Below are 20,121 nucleotides of genomic sequence, written 5' to 3' on the forward strand. Positions count from 1 at the left end.
GATTGCTTTGGCTACTTGCATCACAGCAGCCCCCACAGTAGATTTGCCCACTCCAAATTGATTCCCAACTGACCGGTAGCTGTCTGGCATTGCAAGCTTCCAGAGGGCTATTGCCACTCACTTGTCAACCAGAGGGCTGCTCTCATCTTGGTATTCTGGCGCTTCAGGGCAGGGGAAAGCAAGTCACAAAGTTCCATGAAAGTGCCCTTACACATGCGAAAGTTTCGCAGCCACTGGGAATGGTCCCAAACCTGCAAAACTATGCAGTCCCACCAGTCTGTGCTTGTTTCCTGGGCCCAAAATTGGCGTTGAATGGCTAGAACCTGCCCCATTACCAGCAGGATCTCCAAAAGCGCAGGGGCCCACGGTTTGAGAGAATTCTGTGTCCATGTCCTCATCACTCTCGTCACCACTCTGCCGTAGCTGCCGCCTCCTCCCCTGGTTTTGCAGGTCCTGGTTCAGCATAGACTGCACGATAATGCGCGAGGTGTTTACAACGTCCATGATTGCTTTTCTTGAGCTCAGCAGGGTCCATGCTTGCTGTGCTATGGCGTTTGCACAGTTCACCCAGGAAAAAAGGCGCAAAACAGTTATCTGCTGCTTTCACGGGGGGAGGGGGGAGGCTGTACCCAGAACCACCCACGACAATGTCTTTTGCCCCATCAGGCACTGGAATCTCAACCCAGAATTCCAAGGGTGGGGGAGACTGCGGGAACTATGGGATAGCTATGGGATAGCTACCCACAGTGCACGCTCCGGATATTGACGCCAGCCTCGGTACATGGACGTACACCGCTGAATTAATGTGCTTAGTGTGGCTGCGTGCACTTGACTTTATACAATCTGTTTTAAAAAACCAGTTTCTGTAAAATTGGTATAATCCCGTAGTGTAGACATACCCCAAGGTGCCACGGGACTCTTTGTTGCTTTTTACAGATCCAAACTAACACGGCTCCCCCTCTGATACTAGAACATGATAGTTAATGTGCTAACATCACCCCTTTAGATCCTAGCCCAGATAAGGGCATAGCTTCTAAGCTCAGCTGACTCGAACTTGACTTGAGTCATTTTCAGACTCCACCTAACCTGGTCCTGACGCTTCTCCCCAAATCTCTGGCAGCACCATGTCTACCTTGTCCTTGTGGGTAGGTCTGGTGGGGACTTCCTGCTTCCCATGCCTGTGATCTGTCTCCGGTCTCCTGCCTGTGGACTTTGCACAGCTGTGGCTACGTTCCCTGCTGCTGCCAGCCACCATTGCCTTGCTGCGCTGTGAGTGTGGTGGCGTGAGAGACGCTGTGATTCATTGGCACGCACACAGCACAGCCAAGTGGCAGAGGCTGGCAGGAGTGGGGCAGCAGACGCCACTGTGCTGACCCCACAGGCGGGAGGAGGTGATCAGCGACTGCCTGACCTGAGCCCCAGGGAGTATTTTCAGACCCAACCCTGACACTGGTAGTCAGGTCCTGTCGAGTTTGGGTCCAGTTGCAAGGCTCTACTGATGAGTGTACTCGTGGCAGGTACATGGCTGGAGTGGGCTCATTAACTTGAGACCCAAATACACACACACAAGTGTGCTGGATGTTCCAGCCGGGAGATCCCATCGGTACGTAATGACTAGTGGAGACTCAGAGGCACTGCTAGGAACTGCTGTTTTCTTCTGTAACTAGTAATTAGCTCTGGGTTATTTGGCTTTTTAAACGAAACAGTAACATCCCTTGGTGCTTTCCAGGGATAAGCAGAAGTGTGTTGCCGTGGGGGTTGGGGGGCGTGAGTGTAGATGCTCACTTCATCTAACCCTGGGCAAAACCGGGTTTCATGACCCAGTTGTTAAATGCCTGTGAGGGCTATACCTGCCCCTGTCCAGACTGGGGGAAAAGGCACTTTTATAAATAGGGCTGGCTGCCTTGGGGTAACCAGCTCAATTTGAAACACCATCAAACACGAGTGTAGACGCAGTTTTGTCCCTAGTATTCCTGTGATCCTGGGATGCAATCCAGACAAGTCAGGGGTTGTGTCACCCACCTGCTGTGCAACCTGGGATTGCCTGACAACGCTTTGCTATTGTAGCTCCCAGCCTGGGCTGCTCCCTACCAGCCTACAAGTCACACCCTGAGTGTGGGTATGGTTGCAGCCCTGCTCCAACAGCCTGCCAGCAACACACCTGTCACCCTCTGCTTCCATCAGCCTTGGTTTAGTATGCCATAGCACCAGCGCAGCAAGCAGGTGCCTGGGGTGGCCAATGAAGAGAGGCAGCACATTCAGCTCTTTGGCGACAATTCGGTGGCGGGTCCCTCAGTCTCTATTGGAGGGAAGGACCTGCCGCTGAATTGCTGCAGCCAAAGTGCCGCCAGTCGGGGTCGCAGCTTTTTTTTTTCTCCCCTGCCGCTTGGGGCGGCAAAAACCTTGGAGCCGGCCCTGCTTGGGTGCCCCAGCACGCTCCCAGTCCTGACTTTTCCCCCAAAGCCCGTCTTCTGCACTGGGAAGCCCTCTCCTGGACAGTTCAGATATTAACGCTCTGTTGTTCCTGGACAGCCAATATTCAGCAGTTTGCTACTTTCACCAGACTTGCCGAACAGTTCAGTTTAAACTAAGCCAAGTGGGTTGGTTGAGATTAAAAAATGAAACCAGTCTGGTCACAAAAGAAGATAGGATTGTAAGTGAATTCAAGGACAGGCGATAAAGCCGAAGATGGCTACAAGGAAATAGAAGTGAAAACGCACATCCAAGTCTAAAACTTCGTCTTCCATTGGTGTATGTAGCGGTGTTGGAGCCAGCTTGGTCCCTGGATATTAGAAAGACAAGGTGGGGGAGGTAATAGCTTTTATTGGGCCAACTTCTCTTGAGAGAGACGAGCTTACGCAGGGCCTCTTCTTCGGGTCTGGTTTGTCCAATACCTCACCCACCTTGTCTCTCTAAAACTTACTAGATTACGTTTTGGTTCAAGGCTGGGTTAAAATGGCCTCTCTCACCCCCAATCTTCCAGCCAGATGGTGACTGACCCTTTCCCTGGCCAGGATCTCTCCCCCAGGCCAGAAGGTGCTGGTGCCTTTGTCTCAGTGGAAAGAGAAAGAGAGAGAACTTGGGGTTCTCTGCCCCTTTCTTTTATAGTCCCATCCATCTTCTGATAATTACTCCTCCAAGCAAAGTTTTTTCAAACAGTAAAGGTGTCGACCTGGAGTCTGGGAGCAAAAGAGGCTCTGAGCCCTTGCTGTTCATCTCTGTTTGCTGAGATTTAAATTTGCTTTTGTCTCCTGCTCCTTCCTCCCCCGCTGTCTCAAGGACCCTGTTTATCACTTATTTGTAAGTTGAGGTAAACGCTCATTCCTCTGAGGACAGACCTGTTGCCTTGGCAGGGCTGGCTGGTTTTGAAGGTGTGCTAATAACCTCCTTGGGAGGATTTTGTGATAATGTTGCCATGCATATTTCACCATGTCATTAACCAGCAAGTTATCAGTTTTCCAGTGGGACCTCGCACGGCGTTTTGTACAAAGCTTATCACAACCGTGCGTAGGGTGGGACTGCAGGGCTGCGTTCGGTGGTAGATTCCTCTATGGCCGTGTCCAGATTAGGCTGACCAGACAGCGAATGTGAAAAATCGGGAGGGGTGTGGGGGGTAATAGGAGCCTGTATAAGAAAAAGACCCAAAGTCGGGATATCTGGTCACCCTAATCCAGATGGGATGTTGTATCGAGTTACCTGGCTCAGTCGAACTAACTCCGTCCAACAGTCTAGTCAGGCCAAAGCAGTTGACCTGTAGCACATGTGGAACTGGTTAGGTTAAAACTGAGACTGTAACTCGACCTATTCAAACTGAGCTGAAGGCTTTAGACTGTGTCTACGTTGGTGCTAAATGGGGCTTTCAGTTGGGTTAAACTCAGTAGGAAAAAAAACACTGTTTTCTCTATCTACTCAGCATCCGTTCTGGTATAACTCCGCTGTGAGGCGGTGCAGGAGTGGGGGTGTGATTTTTATTTGTACAGATAGTCATTCTGGCACAATCCCAGTTGTGGATGCAGTTATACTGGTGTGAGGCTGGGGTGACTGACTCCCTTTCCTATACTGACATTGTTAAGCTGGGACAACTCATGTGTGTAGACCGAGCCCCTTGGCTAGACAAGGTCTGCACTACAGCACGACCTGCTGTTGTGACTATGGAGGTGGTAAGCTGCATCCACACTTGGTGGGGTTTCAAATGGGCTGAGCTACCCCCGTGCCTTTTTTAAACCTTTCCCCCTCGTCTAGACAAAGCCACAGGTGCTGGAGTGATGCTGGGAGATCTCCCCGCAATAATCTTCAGTGCTGGACGAGGCCGTGTCTACAGGCCCAGGGCCAGCTGTGAGGAAAATTCACCTCCACACTCTGTATCCAGGCCCATCTCTAGCACCTCTATCTGCCCTTGGATAGACTGCCCGCAGCAGTCAGAGGGGTTACACCCAACTTTACGGTGTGTGAACGAGAGCAGAATTTGGTGCACACCCCCGCCACCCCCCAGTGACTTGCACAGCCTGAACCCTGCTCCAGCATGTCAGGAGCAAATGAATCCTGTGTCTGGAAAATCAGGGGTTAAAGGAACAACCCAGCTCTGCTGTTGCCTTGTAGGGGCCAGATTTTGCCCACAAGTGACTCCTGCTAAAGACAAGGGGCCTGATTCTTGTCACAGTTCAGGGCACCTGCACCTCACTGGCCCAGCAAGGGCGCCCGCTCTGACTTGCAGCTCCTTCGGTTGTCGTCTCTCTAGGGTGGAGACATGAGTCTCTCTCCTTGCTGGCTGGGGTGTCTCCAGGCTGCTGCAGCTCCCTGCCTTCCCTGTGGTGTTAGTCTGCCGAAGGAGGCCTGCTGGCTTTCCCCTCGGAGACTAATAACAGTGAATTGCTACAATTATAAGTTACTGCATGGTTCTTCAGTGCTTAATTTGTAAAGAAAGAGGTGTCAGGGTTCAAGCGATTAGATGCCAGAGCCCAAGCCATTTTTTTACTTTCAGATCTAACGCAGGAAGCCCAGAGGTGCCAGGGCTCTGAACTGCCAGGGCCAGAGGTGCCGGAGCCCTGAACTGCCAGACCCAGAGGTGCCGGGGCCCTGAACTGCCAGACCCAGAGGTGCCGGGGCTCTGAACTGCCAGGCCCAGAAGTGCTGGGGCTCTGAACTGCCAAGCCCTGGCACGAATTAGGCACTGCAGTTCTTCCTACATGAGCCTATTAATTCAAGTAACAGTGTTGCAGAGAAAAAATGAAAAAAAAAATGAAAAACCTAAATGCCTGCTAATAAGCTTCCCAGAGATAACCCCCTCCAATGTAGGCTCTGATAGGAGCAATGTTTCCCAGCCCCGCCCAGGGGTTTCTCTGCTGTGTCAAGTTCACCCTGCTCTTTGCTCAGAAGAGAACATTGTGAGTCACTTCTTTATCCAGCTGGGATCTTTGAAGAGACCTTGAACAGGTAACCCGCCAGACAACAGGATCTCTGCTCCAAGCGCACAGCTTCTAAAGGATAGATGGAGGTGGGTCGTTTGCATTTCCCTCAGCCTCCAAGTATTCCCTGGGAAATCCATTTCCCACATATCATCCTAAAACATCCCCTGAAGTTTCTAGTATCTTCCAGATATGGCATTAGTCAGGGTCATCCTCCCAGAGGAGTGCTGTACAGTCCCACAATAGCACACAAACACTGGCGTTGTCAATACCCTGGACTCCCAAAATACTTCAACTTCAGTCAGTCGGGTTTAACATAATTCCAGATTTGCCCAAGAGATTGTCAGATCTGTCACAATTCTGATTGTCACAAAGGCCCTTTTATACGGCACTGGCCCTGGTGGTGTAGAGGGGTGTGAAGTGCAGTTTCTCACTGAGAGCCATATAAAGGGTCTCGGTGCAGCTAGGAATCATCTCGCACGAGGAGGAGACTCGACCATGTGACGGACTGCAAGGGCCGATCTGCAGCCTGTGGATGACCCCCACCCCTCCCCGACTCTCCGTCCCTGTGATGGGCGGAGCAGAGGGGTTTGCCCCAGGCTGATGGGGGAGGAGGCTCGCGAGGGGAGTGGAAGAAGTGACTGCTGGTTTTTGTTTTCCACAAAGGAAACGTCATTTCCCACAAGGACATGAAAGTGCTGGTCGACAGCAGAAATGCTCGGATTATCGACGTGCGGTTGCCAGGGGAGGTGGCAAATGGCCATATTGCCAACTCGGTCAATATTCCAGGTGAGGGGTTGCTGTGGGTGCCAGCAACCAGGGCTTCGATTGCACGTAGAGGGAGCGTCCCCCACTGCAGAGGGCAACATGTAGTGTCACAGACCAGGGCATGAGCGGTCAGGCCTAGCGGTCAGAGCCAGAGTCAGGAACCAGGAGTCAGAGCCAAAGGTCAAAGCTGGAGTCAGGAACCGAGCAGGGCTGGAAACAAGGCGGGTACAGGAGTGATCACAGCTGGAGGCAGAAGCATGGAGAAATCAGCGACCTGCTGCTGAGTTGAAATGCAGATCCGTAGTCTCCTTGCAGCCAATGGAAGAGGCAATCAGGCGATTCTGCCACAGCCCAGCTGGGCTCCTTAGCCTGCCTGAGGGCTGAGCCAGCCAGCCTCAGGTCAGCTGCAAGGACTCAGGCCCATCATTCCTGAAATGAAGCACTAGAGCCCTGGAGAAGGTGGAATTAGTAACTCAGCAGGGGGCACTGTTTCCTCCCTGCTCTCCAGTGTGCCGGGGGTGCTGTGCTGGGGAAGTGACGTGAGACCAAAGCTGGATCATTGAAGACCCGAAGTGTGCGCAAGCAGATGGGTGTGTAGAGGGCTTTCCCTTCAGCCTCTCCCCGGTTCATGTCACACAGACAGAAAGCAGAAGACCAGAAGTCCTCAGTGCAGGCAATGCCATGTTTGTTGGGGTTAGTTTTAAGGCAGCAGGTCAGTAACTTTCACACTGCAGAGCCTTGTTTCCCAGTGTTCTGTTCTCTCCCCACTTCAGCAGGCAGAATTGTCCCTGAAATGCAGGTGTGGGAACACACCCCTTACAGCTGCTGTCATGTTCCGTTTTGGGGGTCAGGAGTCTGGGGGTTTTGTCCCACCTCTTTTGTATCCCATGGGAGGGGTGAGGAGTGAGGTGGTGCTATGGTCAGGAACAGGTGCTTTTCTTTTTTTGGCCTTTTAGTGTTTTATATCTTCCCCCCGCCAATCCCCTCTTGCCCCTCCCGACCGGTTGTTTGACCTTCCTTTAAGATAGAGGTTGAGGCAGTGTTAACATGTTCGCTCCTATATTATACTTTCATACCCAGTAACACTTGAACTGTTCTAATCTGTTCCCGTTATACTAATAAATGTATCTGGCTAGGTAGAAGCAACATGCACAGTGTCTGTCCTTTGTTTACACATATTAGTAAGAATATAAATGTATCAAAAATTAAATGAGCAAACAAACCTAAAATTCTATCTCAGGCAAAAATACAGGCCTGAATTCTGCATTACTAGCACTCCTAACAACAGGGTGTAACCCTGGCCAAATCCCACCTCAGGGAGTTGTCTCTTCTTCCTTAAACTACCTTGGTGGTTTTAAATGGATCCAGGCTTCTGCTTCACTTCCTGTCCTGAATGGATGTGCAGGGTTTCCGTGTCTTGCTTATTTGCTGTGTTCTACCACAGAGGGTGCTGCATTTCAGGAGTGGGAAAAGTGGTGGCTTGTGTCCCTTTGTAAAGCACGTGGGACTTGCATGCATAAACATAAGAGCATCATCGCCTGTATTTATGGAGCAGTGTAGCAATCACCCATAATCATCATCATCAGGATTTAGCTCCACAACTTCAGCATCAAGATACAGACCTTTATCACTTGTGCTGAAGGAGTAACTCCATTAGCTAGAAGCAGCAGTAGGCTTTTATCCTCTACTGGACCAGCCAGTGTCACATCCCCATCTAGTGTGGATGTGACACACTTGTGCCCAGGGTGATACACCACCACTGTTGATCGCGGTCATCTCTTTCTCTCTCTTTTCCCCCACCCAGTGGCAGAAGTCGAGGAAGCCCTGAAAATGGACCCTGAAACATTTAAGATGAAGTATGGCGTGGACAAGCCACGGATGGATGACGGGAACTTGATCTTCCACTGTCAGATGGGCAGGAGAGGGGCTCAGGCCACAGAGATCGCCATAAACCTCGGCTACGCCAAGTGAGCTTGCTCTTCCTCCATGGGCTCTTGTACCACGGGGCGTCAGACCTCAGGCAGACTGTGAATATACCACGGGCTCTATGGTTTTGGATGCAAGGGCTCCAGCCCTGCTGAGCTGGGCTCTCGCGTATAGGGTTATTAATAGAGAAATCGTTGGGTCTGGTGGAGAAAGAGAGGGCTCAGATATCCCTTGGCACCGATTGTGCTTATACTGGTGTATTCTGGAGTAAAGCCATTGGAGGGGATGGTGATCCTCCACATTCTCACCAGGGCCACAGAGACAAAGTCTTGGTTAGCTATTGAGAGAGAGGACAGAGTAATTCCTAGCTAACCCCATAGGGAATGTTCCCACAGCTACCTTGGTTCCTCAGGGACCCTTCAAATTCATCCGTATGAGCCTCCGCCCCGGGGCAGGTTATTTCTCAAAGTTCTGGGCACAGCTCTGCCTCTGATGTTCTGGTCACACTTGGGTTTCTGGCCCCTGGGCAGTCAGAGCTGGGCTGGGTCTGTCTCTTCTACTCCAGAGGCAGCGGGTCCATCCAGCTGTGGATAGTGCCTCCCATTTCCCATTCTGAAGCCACATGTCACTTCCTGTCTTTGCAGGGCCCGTAACTACGCAGGTGGCTACAAGGAATGGTCTGAGAAGGAAGTGAAGTGAAGTGGGAACGACTCTGCGAGGGCTGGTGTCTGTCCCTCCATGCCCAGCATCTGACTTTGCCCTGAGGACTCTTCTTTCGCTTCCTTGCGGCAACGTCCCATTGCTGCTAACACCCGGTGCTGGGATGGGAACGATCTGGGCCTTGGTGGGCTCTTGACTAACGCACCTGTCTGAGAAGCTGCCACTCTGCTTTCCGCCTCACCTTCCAGCCCAGTGTCTCACCTGCTTCATATATAGTCACCCACCTGCCCCTGATAGCAGCTGGGGGGTTCAGATACTTTATTGGGGATGGAGAGATATCTGCACCCTCCCATTCACTCCATCTCCCCTGGGAATCTGGGACCCAACCATATGCTTCCCATGGGGTAAGTCCTCCTCAGCTTAGATCTGATGGTCATTTCATTTGGGTAGAGTTGATGGTCATTTTGCTATCCCACCTCATTCTCCAGCTGAATCTGCTGCTTCCATCTGTAGCCTGCTATTTCCACAACATACTGGATGCTCCTCAGCCATCTCTGCACGGAGGATTTTCTCTGCAGCCACGCCTGGTAAAGAGAGCTCTCTAGCATTTCCTCCAATATAGTGCCTGGCTCTGATAAGGGGTGGGACGTATGTTATGGCAGCAAGGCAATAGTGGAAATTGCTCAGGGTCAGCCAGGTGTGATATACTAAACATGTTTAAAGTCTTTGTACGGATCTGTGTTTCTCAGCCTCTTCACTGGGAGAGCCCTTATTCACATTAAAAAAATTGCACAATCTCCCTAATAACAATAAAAAATGTCTCATTTCTGGCCATGCTTAGGGCTGGTCTGCACGCAGAACTTGCATCGGCACAACTAGGTCTCTTGGGGGTGTGTGTGTGAAAAGTCCACCTTGCCCAGAGAGGTAGCTATGCCAACCTAACCCCCAGTGCAGACAGAGTTAGACGGATGGAAGGGCTGAGTTACCGCCTCTCGGGGGGGTGGATTATCTCCAGTATCAAGAGAACCCTCCCTACCCTATAGTGAACTGAACTGCTGCTGCTGGGTTTTAAGTACAGACCTGCCCTTAGCATATAGAATTGATGTATGAGAGGGTGGAGAATACTTGATCTTGAAGGGTCAGCGTGTGTAGGGATGGGGGGAGTGAGACTTTTCTTTGGTTTAGACTGTAATAACATTTTCAATGCCTCACAACCCCACTGCTGGCCTTTCCTGACCTCCTGGGACAGTCGTGACCCACCCGTTGAAAAACCCTCATCTAGAGCATGACAAGCATCCCTTGGAGTTGTTCTGAATAATCCATGGGTGTTGTCACATCCTGGCAAACATGTCTCCCCTTGGCCGGCAGGAAGTGGAATGCAACCAACATGAGGCACCTTGCAGCTGATCCCAGCACCTCGGAGGCTCTGCTCCAGAGAGCCATGGGGAACAGGCAACTCCAGAACACGTGGAAGTTGGTTCTTTTTAAGCTATGATCTAAGCTCTTGTCTACACAAGAAAACTGCACTGGTTTAATGACATTGTCTGAAACTGAGTCAGTTAAATTGCTGTCTCTGTGGACACTTTTATTTCAGTTTAAGAGCAACTGATTTAGCTTAAGTCAGATTTAAGTTAAGTGCAAAAAGGCCCTTAAACAGAGCTAAGGCCTAGTCTACACAATAAAGTTATAGTGGCAGGGGTGTGACACCTCCTCCCCCAGTGACATAGTGACATTGACAAAAGCCCTGGTGTAAATGCAGCTGCATCCTGCCGGGAGGGGGCCTTTCTACACCCTAGCCTGCTCTACCCTAGAAAGTGAGGTTGATGTAAGCCACCATGCACCAACCTAGCTGTGTGTGTCTAGGCTCAAATTGTCTCCTGCTTACATGAAGTCCCCCATTAAGGCAATACTGGAAAACCACCTTCCCTACTGGCATTGCACCCTGGGCAACCTCCAGCAGACACCGCAGTAGGAGAACTGACCCTTACAGTCCTCCAGCAGCTGTCCCACAATGCCCAATAGTGGCTGCTCTGGTCACAGTTGTGAACTCCATTACCCAGCCCACATAGATTGGAAACAACTCCCTCTCCCCCACCTTTAAACCCCCCACATATTTTTGAAATGCCTTTTCCTGATTGCCCAGCTGGGTGGACACACCTAGCAGCTTGCCCTTGGTGCGTGCAATTGCCCAGCCGAGCATGCTGCCTACATGCTCCAAACACACTCTGGTCTAGAGCAGACTGGAGCTGTTGGAGCTCCTGGGCCTGTGGGGAGAAGCGGCTGTGGATCTCTATGAAGATTGCCGGGGGGATGCAGCCAGAGGGGTACAATGGGGATCGGTAGCAGTGTTGGATGGAAGGGAAAAACTGCAGTGGGCAGACCCTGCGCCAGGGAGCCCAACAATCGACCTGGTGCTGAGCCGCAGACCTGCAGCTCTTACAGTGAGCTGCCTGCTCTATTTGCAACCCGCAGGCCACCATAAGTACCTCAGGGGAGCCGGAGACAGAGCCCCGCTGTGGGAGGAGGAGGGGGAGACCCAGTGGTCAGGCACCTTTGCGTGAGCCAGCACCTGTTTGAGATGCTGCCACAGTCTAGCCCGTCCCATCAGGCAAGCGTGGACGAGCCTGCTGAAGGGGAAAGACCTTGCGTACGTGTGTGCATGCATTTTCCCTGGCAATGTTTCAACACACAGGTATCAACTTTTCATCATTTTACGTCTAGGAGAAGAGGAAGAGGTACAATACCCAGAGAGAGCTGGCATCAGCTTTTTCCTTGTGCTGGGTTAGGGGAGGCAGGGAAGGGGTTGTTTATGTACACAGGGATGTCTCATGTAGCCTCCTGAGAGATCTCGATGAAACTTTCACGGAGGTACTTAGTGATCCTCTCCCACAGGTTTCTAGGATAGCAGCCTTATTTCATCCTCCGCAGTAGAGCACTTTCCCATGCCACTCGGCCATGAATTCAGCTGGCACCATTGCAGTAACAAGCTAATGACACACAAACCCTGGCAGTTTTGGGACACCTGCAACAACTATGCTCTGCACCTTTGTTACCCTCGTGAGCAAGCTGGCAGCTAAAATTACCACTGCCTGTGGAAAACTGTGCCAGGATTCAGCGCAGAAATAGGGACCAAAATGATATTGTTTCATACAGCCAAAAATCTTACTGCCCTCTTCCTTTTCCCTGCAGCCCAGCCCCTTGCAGGCTGTACTCGCCATGGCAGGGACTGGAGCGGGGCGCTCCAAAACTAATCGTCACAATCATTACAGTCAGTGCTATGTCTTATTACAACATTTTATGGGAATAAGGGAGGGGAGTTTTGAAACTTGCACTTTCTGCTGTGATTGCAACAACCGTAGTAGAAAGAGAGCCTGAAGCTCAGGCCTGGCTCAAGACCTGAGGCCTGAACCAAAATCAGCAGAAGTTATGCTATGAGCAACCCTGTCAAAAGCAGACGTTTGCCTGCAGATCAGCATCCGGTGTATGAATTCAGCACTGATTTTGCTACTATTGCTAAACCACACTGAATATGTAACCAGCTGCCAGCACAAGAACAACCCCGCCTGGCACATGATAAGCTGGTTTGACAGAAGGGATGAAGAGGGATGTTTTGTCTGAAACCTCAGGAGTAAAGTACAGACAGGTGGTGAGTAGGGATGTTTTGTTTGAAACTTCAGGAGAAAGGTAAAAGGGGAGGTAACAAACACGTCATGAAACACCTAAGTTGTTTGTCCCAGATTGTTGGTCTCAGTCTGTAAATGTTGAGATGCCTCGCCTTAACCCTTCGTGTGTCCTAGGGGGCAGTGGAAAGTCCCACCACTGACTAAGCCGGTCCTTTGTCACAAGCATACATGTATTAGTGTCCCTGTAGAGGCTCTGGGGTGCTAGCACCGTGCTTTCTTGACAATATACCTGAAGGAACAAAATGGACACCGTGTAGAATCAAGCACGTGGGTTTATTACGCACAGCGCTGGGGGAGTGTCACTTTGCTTATTAGGCTCAGAGACGCTCCCAAGCTATTGATTACAATTGATTTTACGGAATATACATGGGTGGAGGGAAGTGACGGGGTGGGCGGTCCCGAGCCCCTGGAGAGGCCTAGCAGCAAGACAAGATAAGCACAGTAAGCCAACAGTCTAAAGCAGGGGTCGGCAATCTTCCAGAAGTGGTGTGCCGAGTCGTCATTTATTCACTCAGATTTAAGGTTTCGTGTGCCAGTAATATATTTTAACGTTTTTAGAAGGTCTCTTTCTATCAGTCTATAATATATAATGAACTATTGTTGTCTGTAAAGTAAATAAGGTTTTTAAAATGTTTAAGAAACTTCATTTAAAATTAAATGAAAATGCAGAGCCCCCCGGACCGGTGACTAGGACCCGGGCAGTGTGAGTGCCACTGAAAATCAGCTCATGTGCCGCCTTCGGTACGCGTGCCATAGGTTGCCTACCGCTGGTCTAAAGATTACATAATGTCTCCGCCCATGGGTTCAGGTTAACATGTAACACACTAGCAGCAAAGAGTCCTGTGTCACCTTATAGACTAACAGACGTGTTGGAGCATGAGCTTTTGTGGACATCTGTTAGTCTATAAGGTGTCACAGGACTCTTTGCTACTTTTACAGACCAGACTAACATGGCTACCCCTCTGATACATGTAACATACTGTTAATACACAGGTGTTTTCCTTAAAACAATGTATAAAGTGTATAATTATAAAATATATATGTTGAATTCTGATTTGGGGTCCATAGGAACGAGGTAGCTCCTCTAATTGTCCAACAGGTACATACCTGGGGGTTAAAGCAAAAAGACATTGAAAAGTATATGGCAATAGAAATTGTTTTTCAGGTTGTGCATTGTGTTTAAAGGCAGACACTGGAATCTGGGAGGGAGGGGGTCATATCTCATACTGACATTCTTGAACCTTTCCATGAAAGCAAGGTTGGTATGTGGGGAGGGTATTGGCTATCTTGTTCTACATAACATAAGACCATAAGAATGGCCATACTAGGTCAGACCAAAGGTCCATCTAGCCCAGTATCCTGTCTGCTGACAGTGGCCAATGCCAGGTGCCCCAGAGAGAGTGAACCTAACAGGTAATGATCAAGTGGTCTCTCTCCTGCCATCCATCTCCACCCCCTTACAAATAAAGGCTAAGGACACCATTCCTTACCCAGCCTGGCTAATAGCCATTAATGGACTTAACCACCATGAATTTTTCCAGTTTTCTTTTAAATGCTGTTGTAGTCCTAGCCTTCACAACCTCCTCAGGTCAGGAGTTCCACAAGTTGACTGTGCGAAGGAGTGGACATCGAGGCCCCTTTCAATACTTTGATATGTCTGTAGCTTCTGATAAAGGTGCCAATTACTGCTCCCCATCTGGCATTTTGTTGACCATGCTTATCTTAGTAAAAAACAAGGTTGCCTCTTCTTTGTTCAGCTTCTATTAGCCAATCTTGTTCACTGTTTGCTAGGCCCCTAGGCCTCTTGACCAAACTTTGGACTTGAGGCCTGTAAAAAGTTGTCAAAGCCTGTGTCAGGGTTTTACATACACAGCATGTGGATTTTGGCCCTTCAATACCTGGCCGAGTGCCTTCACCACTAAACCAAGTCTGTGGTCTTTCTGGGCAGTTTGCTCGAGGTTGGCTGGGCTGACTACCTGGCCAGAGCCGTGACAGCATAGAGAGAGGACACACGTGCAGCCAACAATCGACAATAACTACAATGGTACCTCTGTCTGTTTTATCCGTAGCTGCTGCTGTTGCAGCCTTGAGGGGTGTCCCCTCCCCACCCACAGCCCGATGCAGAGGAGAAAAAAAGGAGGACTAGGGAGAACATGCTGAGCGGGATCCTGCAAGCTAGTGCTGCATTGGACCATGAACAAAGGGCCTGGTGGGAGCAGGTTAGAAAGGACAGAACTAAAAGGAGAAAGAGGCATGAATCCCAGCAGGAGAGGCAGATGCACCAGGACAGAATGGGGCATCTCAGGGCCGCAAGCACAAATGCTGTGGACTCTAGCTGACCTACAAGTGCAGCAGTCACAGGTTCACCTCCCCTTGCAATCCATGGAGAACTCCATGGTAGCAGTTCCCTGCACCTGCCCCTTCCCAACAATCCAGTTTTCACCAGGGCCACATCCCTTCCTCTGGCCCTCCACACCAGCACACAGGAAGGACAACCACAGCTTCGCATATGCCAGCCATGCCTCTCATAGGTTTGTGTATCTGTAGCCAAAATGGACTTCAGTTGTGCCCTGAAATGGACAGAACTGTGTGCTGCCTTTCTAAATTTCAAGTTCCGTTTGGTTAATGTATGTTAGGAGTTTGTATTGTACAGTAGAACCTCAGAGTTACAAACACCTCAGAGTTACAAACACAGAGGGAGGTTGTTCGTAACTCTGAAATATTCATATCTGAACAAAACGTCAGGGCACTATAACCTGCATTATGATGTGATCCCACCAGTCAGTGCTTGTTTCTCGGGCCCAGAAGCAGTGTTCCACCATTGCAGCTGCGCCATAAATGCTACCAACAACCTAGAAATGTTTTTCGCTGTGTCCCTCAACAAACTGTCTTTGAAGAAACTGTTCAGTTCTTTCTGCAGCTCTGATAGTACTAGAGGATTGTATGTCCTGTATTTGCAACGTTCATGAGAATAGTGCATAGCTGTGCAAGCTCCGTGCTTCTCCCCAGAGATGGTGGACGCTGAGATGGTGAGTACGCTGGCCACTGACAGAAGCAGGCAAGTATGCGTATGCCTGAGTGAAACACTAATGGTAACGGCTATACAACAATGTAACTTGCATTGACCAAAGTTTGTAATGTAGACATGACCCTACAGAAAATGCCCAGTGTAGGCTGTGTCTATGCTAGCAGACAATGCCGGCATAACTATGCTGGTATAGCCTCTATAGTGTAGACACACTCCAAGGCCTTGTCTACGCTACACAGTTTTGTCGACAAGAGTCCACTTTTGTCAACAAAACAGTGGCAGTAACATACTGAAATGCTCCTCCCGCTGATGTAACTCCCCTGTATGCCAACATAATAAACTCACCACAACAAGAGACATAGGTATCACCCTGACTACACCAACATAAGCTCTAAGGCCTGGTCTACACTTAAAAATTAAAATTGACCTAGCTATGTTGCTCAGGGCTTTGAAAAATGTCACCCCTTTACCACTGTAGTTAGATGTGCAGATGTGGCTAGGTCAAGGAAAAAATACTTGCCTGTTGGATTAACTATGTCAACAGAAAAACCCCTTCTGTCGACGGAGGACGCGTCCTCACTACAGAAGTACAGCTGTGGCGCTGTAGTGTGGACACAGCCTGCTACAGACCCTATGCCAACTTAGCACCCTAGTGTAGACGCAGCATATGTGGACAGAAGGAGGAGTTCTGCCAGTGTAAGAATACCCCCTCCCCAAATGACACTGGCTTTGTCGACAGAAGCACGACTCTTCTGTCACACAGCTGTGGTTACACTGGAGGTTTTGTGGACAGAGCTAGGTTGCTAAAGGGTATGTTTTTTCATAGCCCTGACCAACATAGCTATGCTAGTATAAGTTTTAAGTGTAGACTAAAACAAAGCTTTACATACCAGATCATGGCTTTAACATTTTTCATTTGTGGGGCAGAGTGGAGGCTCCGTCTTTGTCTACACTAAAAAATTACGTCAGTTAGGGATGTGAAAAATCCACACCCCTGAGCAGCATTGTTAAGCTGACTAAGTCTCCATGTGGACAGCACTGGGCTGACAGAAAAATTCTTCCCTGCCTCTCGGGGAGGTGGATTACCTACGCTGATGGGATCTCGCAGCCCTGATCTTGGCTGGAAACTTCAGGTGCTAATGATAATGTGTGGTTTTGGCACATACTTTGAGTGATTTTAGGTAAATTAACTAATCTGTCTGTGCCTCCTGTAAAATGGGGATGATAGTAATAATTACCTACCCCGCAGGAGAGTTGTGAAGATCAAAGATCCATGGATACAAGTCTCTATCAAAGGGGAAAGCACTTTGAGGAGAGGAAAGTGATCAGGAACAGTCAGCATGGATTCACTAAGGGCAAGTCATGCCTGACTAACCCGATTGCCTTCTGTGATGAGATAACTGGCTCTGTGGATAGGGGAAAGCATGTGAATATGTTATTTGTTGACTTATGCAAAGCTTTTGATACGGTCTTCCACGTATTCTTGCCAGAAAGTAAAGAAGTATGGGCTGGATGAATGGAACTGTAAGGTGGATAAAAGCTGGCTAGGTCATCGGCTCAACAGGTAGTGATCAATGACTCCATGTCTAGTTGGCAGCTGGTATCAGCGTAGTGCCCCACGGTCGGTCCTGGGGCTGGTTTTTGTTCAATACCTTCATTAATGATCTGGAGTATGGCATGGACTGCACCCTCAGCAAGTTTGCAGATGACACTAAACTGAAAGGAATGGTAGATATGTTGGGAGTAGGATAGCATACCGAGGGACTAGACAAATTACAGGCCAAAAGAAATCTGATGAGGTCAAAAAGGAAAAGTGCAGAGCCTCCCTTAGGAGGAAGAATCCCATGCACTGTACAGACTAGGGACCGAGTGGCTAGGCAGCAGTTCTGCAGAAAGACCTAGGGGGTACAGTGGACGAGAAGCTGGATCTGAGTCAACGGTGTGTCCTCGTTGCCAAGAAGCTAACTGCATTTGGGTAGTATAATCGGAGCATTGCCAGCAGATCGAGGGTGAGATCATGCCTCTCTATTCAGCATTAGTGAGGCCTAATCTGGAGTACTGTGTCCAGTTTTGAGTTCCACACTACAAGAAGGATGTGGAAAAATAGGAGAGAGTCCAGCGGAGGGCAACAAAAATGATTAAGGGGTTGGAGCACGTGATTTATGAGCGAGCTGAAGGAACTGGGATTATTTACTCTGCAAAAGAGAAGAATTAGGGGGGATTTGATAGCTGCTTTCATTACCTGAATGGGATTCCAAGAGGATGGATCTGGACTGTTCTCAGTGTAGCAGTGACAGAACAAGGAGTAATGGTCTCAAGTTGCCAGTGGGGGGGTTAGATTGGATATTAGGAAAAACTTTTTCACTGGAGGGTGGTAAAGCACTGGAATAGGTTACCTAGGGAGGTGATGGAATCGCCTTCCGTAGAAGTTTTATGGTCAGGTTTGACAAAGCCCTGGCTGGGATGATTTAGTTCGGGATTGGTCCTGCTTTGAGCAGGGGGTTGGACTTGAGGACCTCCTGAGGTCCTTCCCAACCCTGATATTCTGTGATTCTATTCAGAATTTTTTTAACTTGTCCATCTAGCAGTGACCATCAGAGGTCAGCATGCCCTCAAGGATGAATTTGCTGTACCGCCATAAGCCCCCTCATCTTCAGTTTAAACTGATTTTTACTGAAAATTTCCCAGGTTTTAGAAAAAGTATTACTAATTTTTTCCTGATTTTTTCACTCTACTTTTGTATCATTCAAATAGATAAAAAATAACTTTTTTTTTATTAGGAAAATACAATAAATTGCATGAGATACATGCATTATGATAGTATATTGGTCTATATGTATATGCAAAGCTGCCTCTTGAAGTAAGGCTATGTATTAGTCTAGAACAGGGGTTCTCATACTGGGGGTTGGGACCTCTCAGGGGGGGTCACAAGGTTATTACATGGAGGGGGTCACAAGCTGTCAGTCTCCACTACAAACCCTGCTTTCCATCCAGTATTTAAAATGGTGTTAAATATATTTAAAGGCATTTTTAATTTATAAGGGGGGGTTGCACGCAGAGGCTTGCTATGTGAAAGGGGTCACCAGTACAAAAGTTTGAGAACCATTGCTCTAGAAGATATACAATAAACAAACAGGCACGTACGCAAGCTCTGAAGTGCGTGCGCATCTGAACGTACTGATGAATCTCACACCCACCACATACATATTTCAAGCCGTTAGCAGATAACGGTTTAAAGATTTGACACACTAAAATGGGAAGAAAATGAAAATCTGTATCAGAATACATTTCAGAACACAAGGAAGTATTTGAAAGTTTTAAAAAAAACAAAAACAGGAGAAAAGGATGAAATTGAATGTATGTGCTGCAAATTGTGTGGCCCAGTTATTAAATGTACAGTAAAATCTGTGTTATCTGGCCCGTAACCAACTGGAAACCCCTATAAACCATCATTTCTAATTTTCATACAAAGTCTGGTTTATACTCTGGTTGGTGCAGGGCCGGCAGGCTCCCTACCTGGCTTCACGTGGCTCCCCGGAAGCGGCCAACTGTTCCTGCTGATCCTAGGTGGAGGTATGGCTAGGCGGCTCTATGTGCTGCCTCCATCCGCCGGCGTTGCCTCCACAACTCCCATTGGCCAGGAACAGTGGCCAATAGGAGCTGCAGAGCCAGTGCTTGAGGTGGGGCAGGGGCAGCGTGCAGACCTGCTTGCCACATGTCCGCCTAGGAACAGCAGGGATAGGTCTTGTGTTTTAGTTCTGCAGCAAACCAAATTGAGGAACTGAATTCAAAGCATTAATCTACTGAATACTTCCCCCCTCCCCCCTTGTCTTTCAGACCACCAAAATAAACCCCGACATTTACTCAGAAAAATTATTAGAAGTTTTTTGCACTGAGTTTCACCTGGTTTTGTTGTTGTGGTAATAAACACTGATCAATTCCCAGGAAAAAATGAATAAAATAAAATTTGAAAACGAAGGACCCTATACATCCACCAGTGATAACAATGTCCACAGTACCCAGGAGGTGAGCCCCACTGTCCTCCTCACCACAAGTAATACTGTACCAATCAACACAGCTTGTAGGAACACACAGAGTAACAGAGAAGAAAAACAGTGTCTGAATTTTTGCAAGCCCGACTCTCTCCACCTTTCTCTGAATCAGGCTGACTGGAGCTGGCTAATGGAAACCAATGGGATAACACAAGGCATATGTAACATTAGTACCTGGGGCAGGCGTGAAATGCAATATTGTGTCATTGGGTGGGAAGGTAGATCAGCACAGCTACATCACTCCGGGGTGTGGGTTCTTCTGCAAAGTTGAGGAAAACCCATTTTTGAATTGGGGGCTGGGGATGGGAGGCCAGGAAAGGGCTTTTCCATTGTTAATCAAAATGATGGACCTATTTTTATGAGGCTGCTTAATCAAAAGCATCTGAATTATAATGCCACGGCCTTTGGTAGCGAACCTAAAAGGCGGTGGACAGAGGGAGCACAGAGAAAGAACGACAGGAATATGGAAAACGGAAGATGGGGATAGAGAGAGAAAGAGGGGAAGAGACATGCAAAATTGTACTGTTTTAATGAGGTGTAATGAAAACTATGTTTGCTTTGTTAACCCAGTGCATGAGGCTGAGTGGACACCCTTAAAC

The 20,121-nt window shown here is 48.9% G+C and overlaps 1 protein-coding gene across 1 annotated transcript in view; it reads left to right on the forward strand.

Moving 5' to 3' along the window:
- Positions 1-9,494, forward strand: part of TSTD1 (thiosulfate sulfurtransferase like domain containing 1) — a 13,608-nt gene extending 4,114 nt beyond the window's left edge. Inside the window, exons 2-4 of the mRNA XM_032796306.2 lie at positions 6,072-6,194; positions 7,978-8,140; positions 8,744-9,494. Coding sequence (XP_032652197.1) covers positions 6,072-6,194; positions 7,978-8,140; positions 8,744-8,798 — 341 coding nt within the window. The 3' untranslated portion in view covers positions 8,799-9,494. The remainder of the gene's footprint in view (positions 1-6,071; positions 6,195-7,977; positions 8,141-8,743) is intronic.
- Positions 9,495-20,121: the final 10,627 nt, after the last annotated feature.

The sequence above is a fragment of the Chelonoidis abingdonii genome, chromosome 11 (assembly GCF_003597395.2).
Source record: "Chelonoidis abingdonii isolate Lonesome George chromosome 11, CheloAbing_2.0, whole genome shotgun sequence".
NCBI lineage: Eukaryota > Metazoa > Chordata > Testudines > Testudinidae > Chelonoidis > Chelonoidis abingdonii.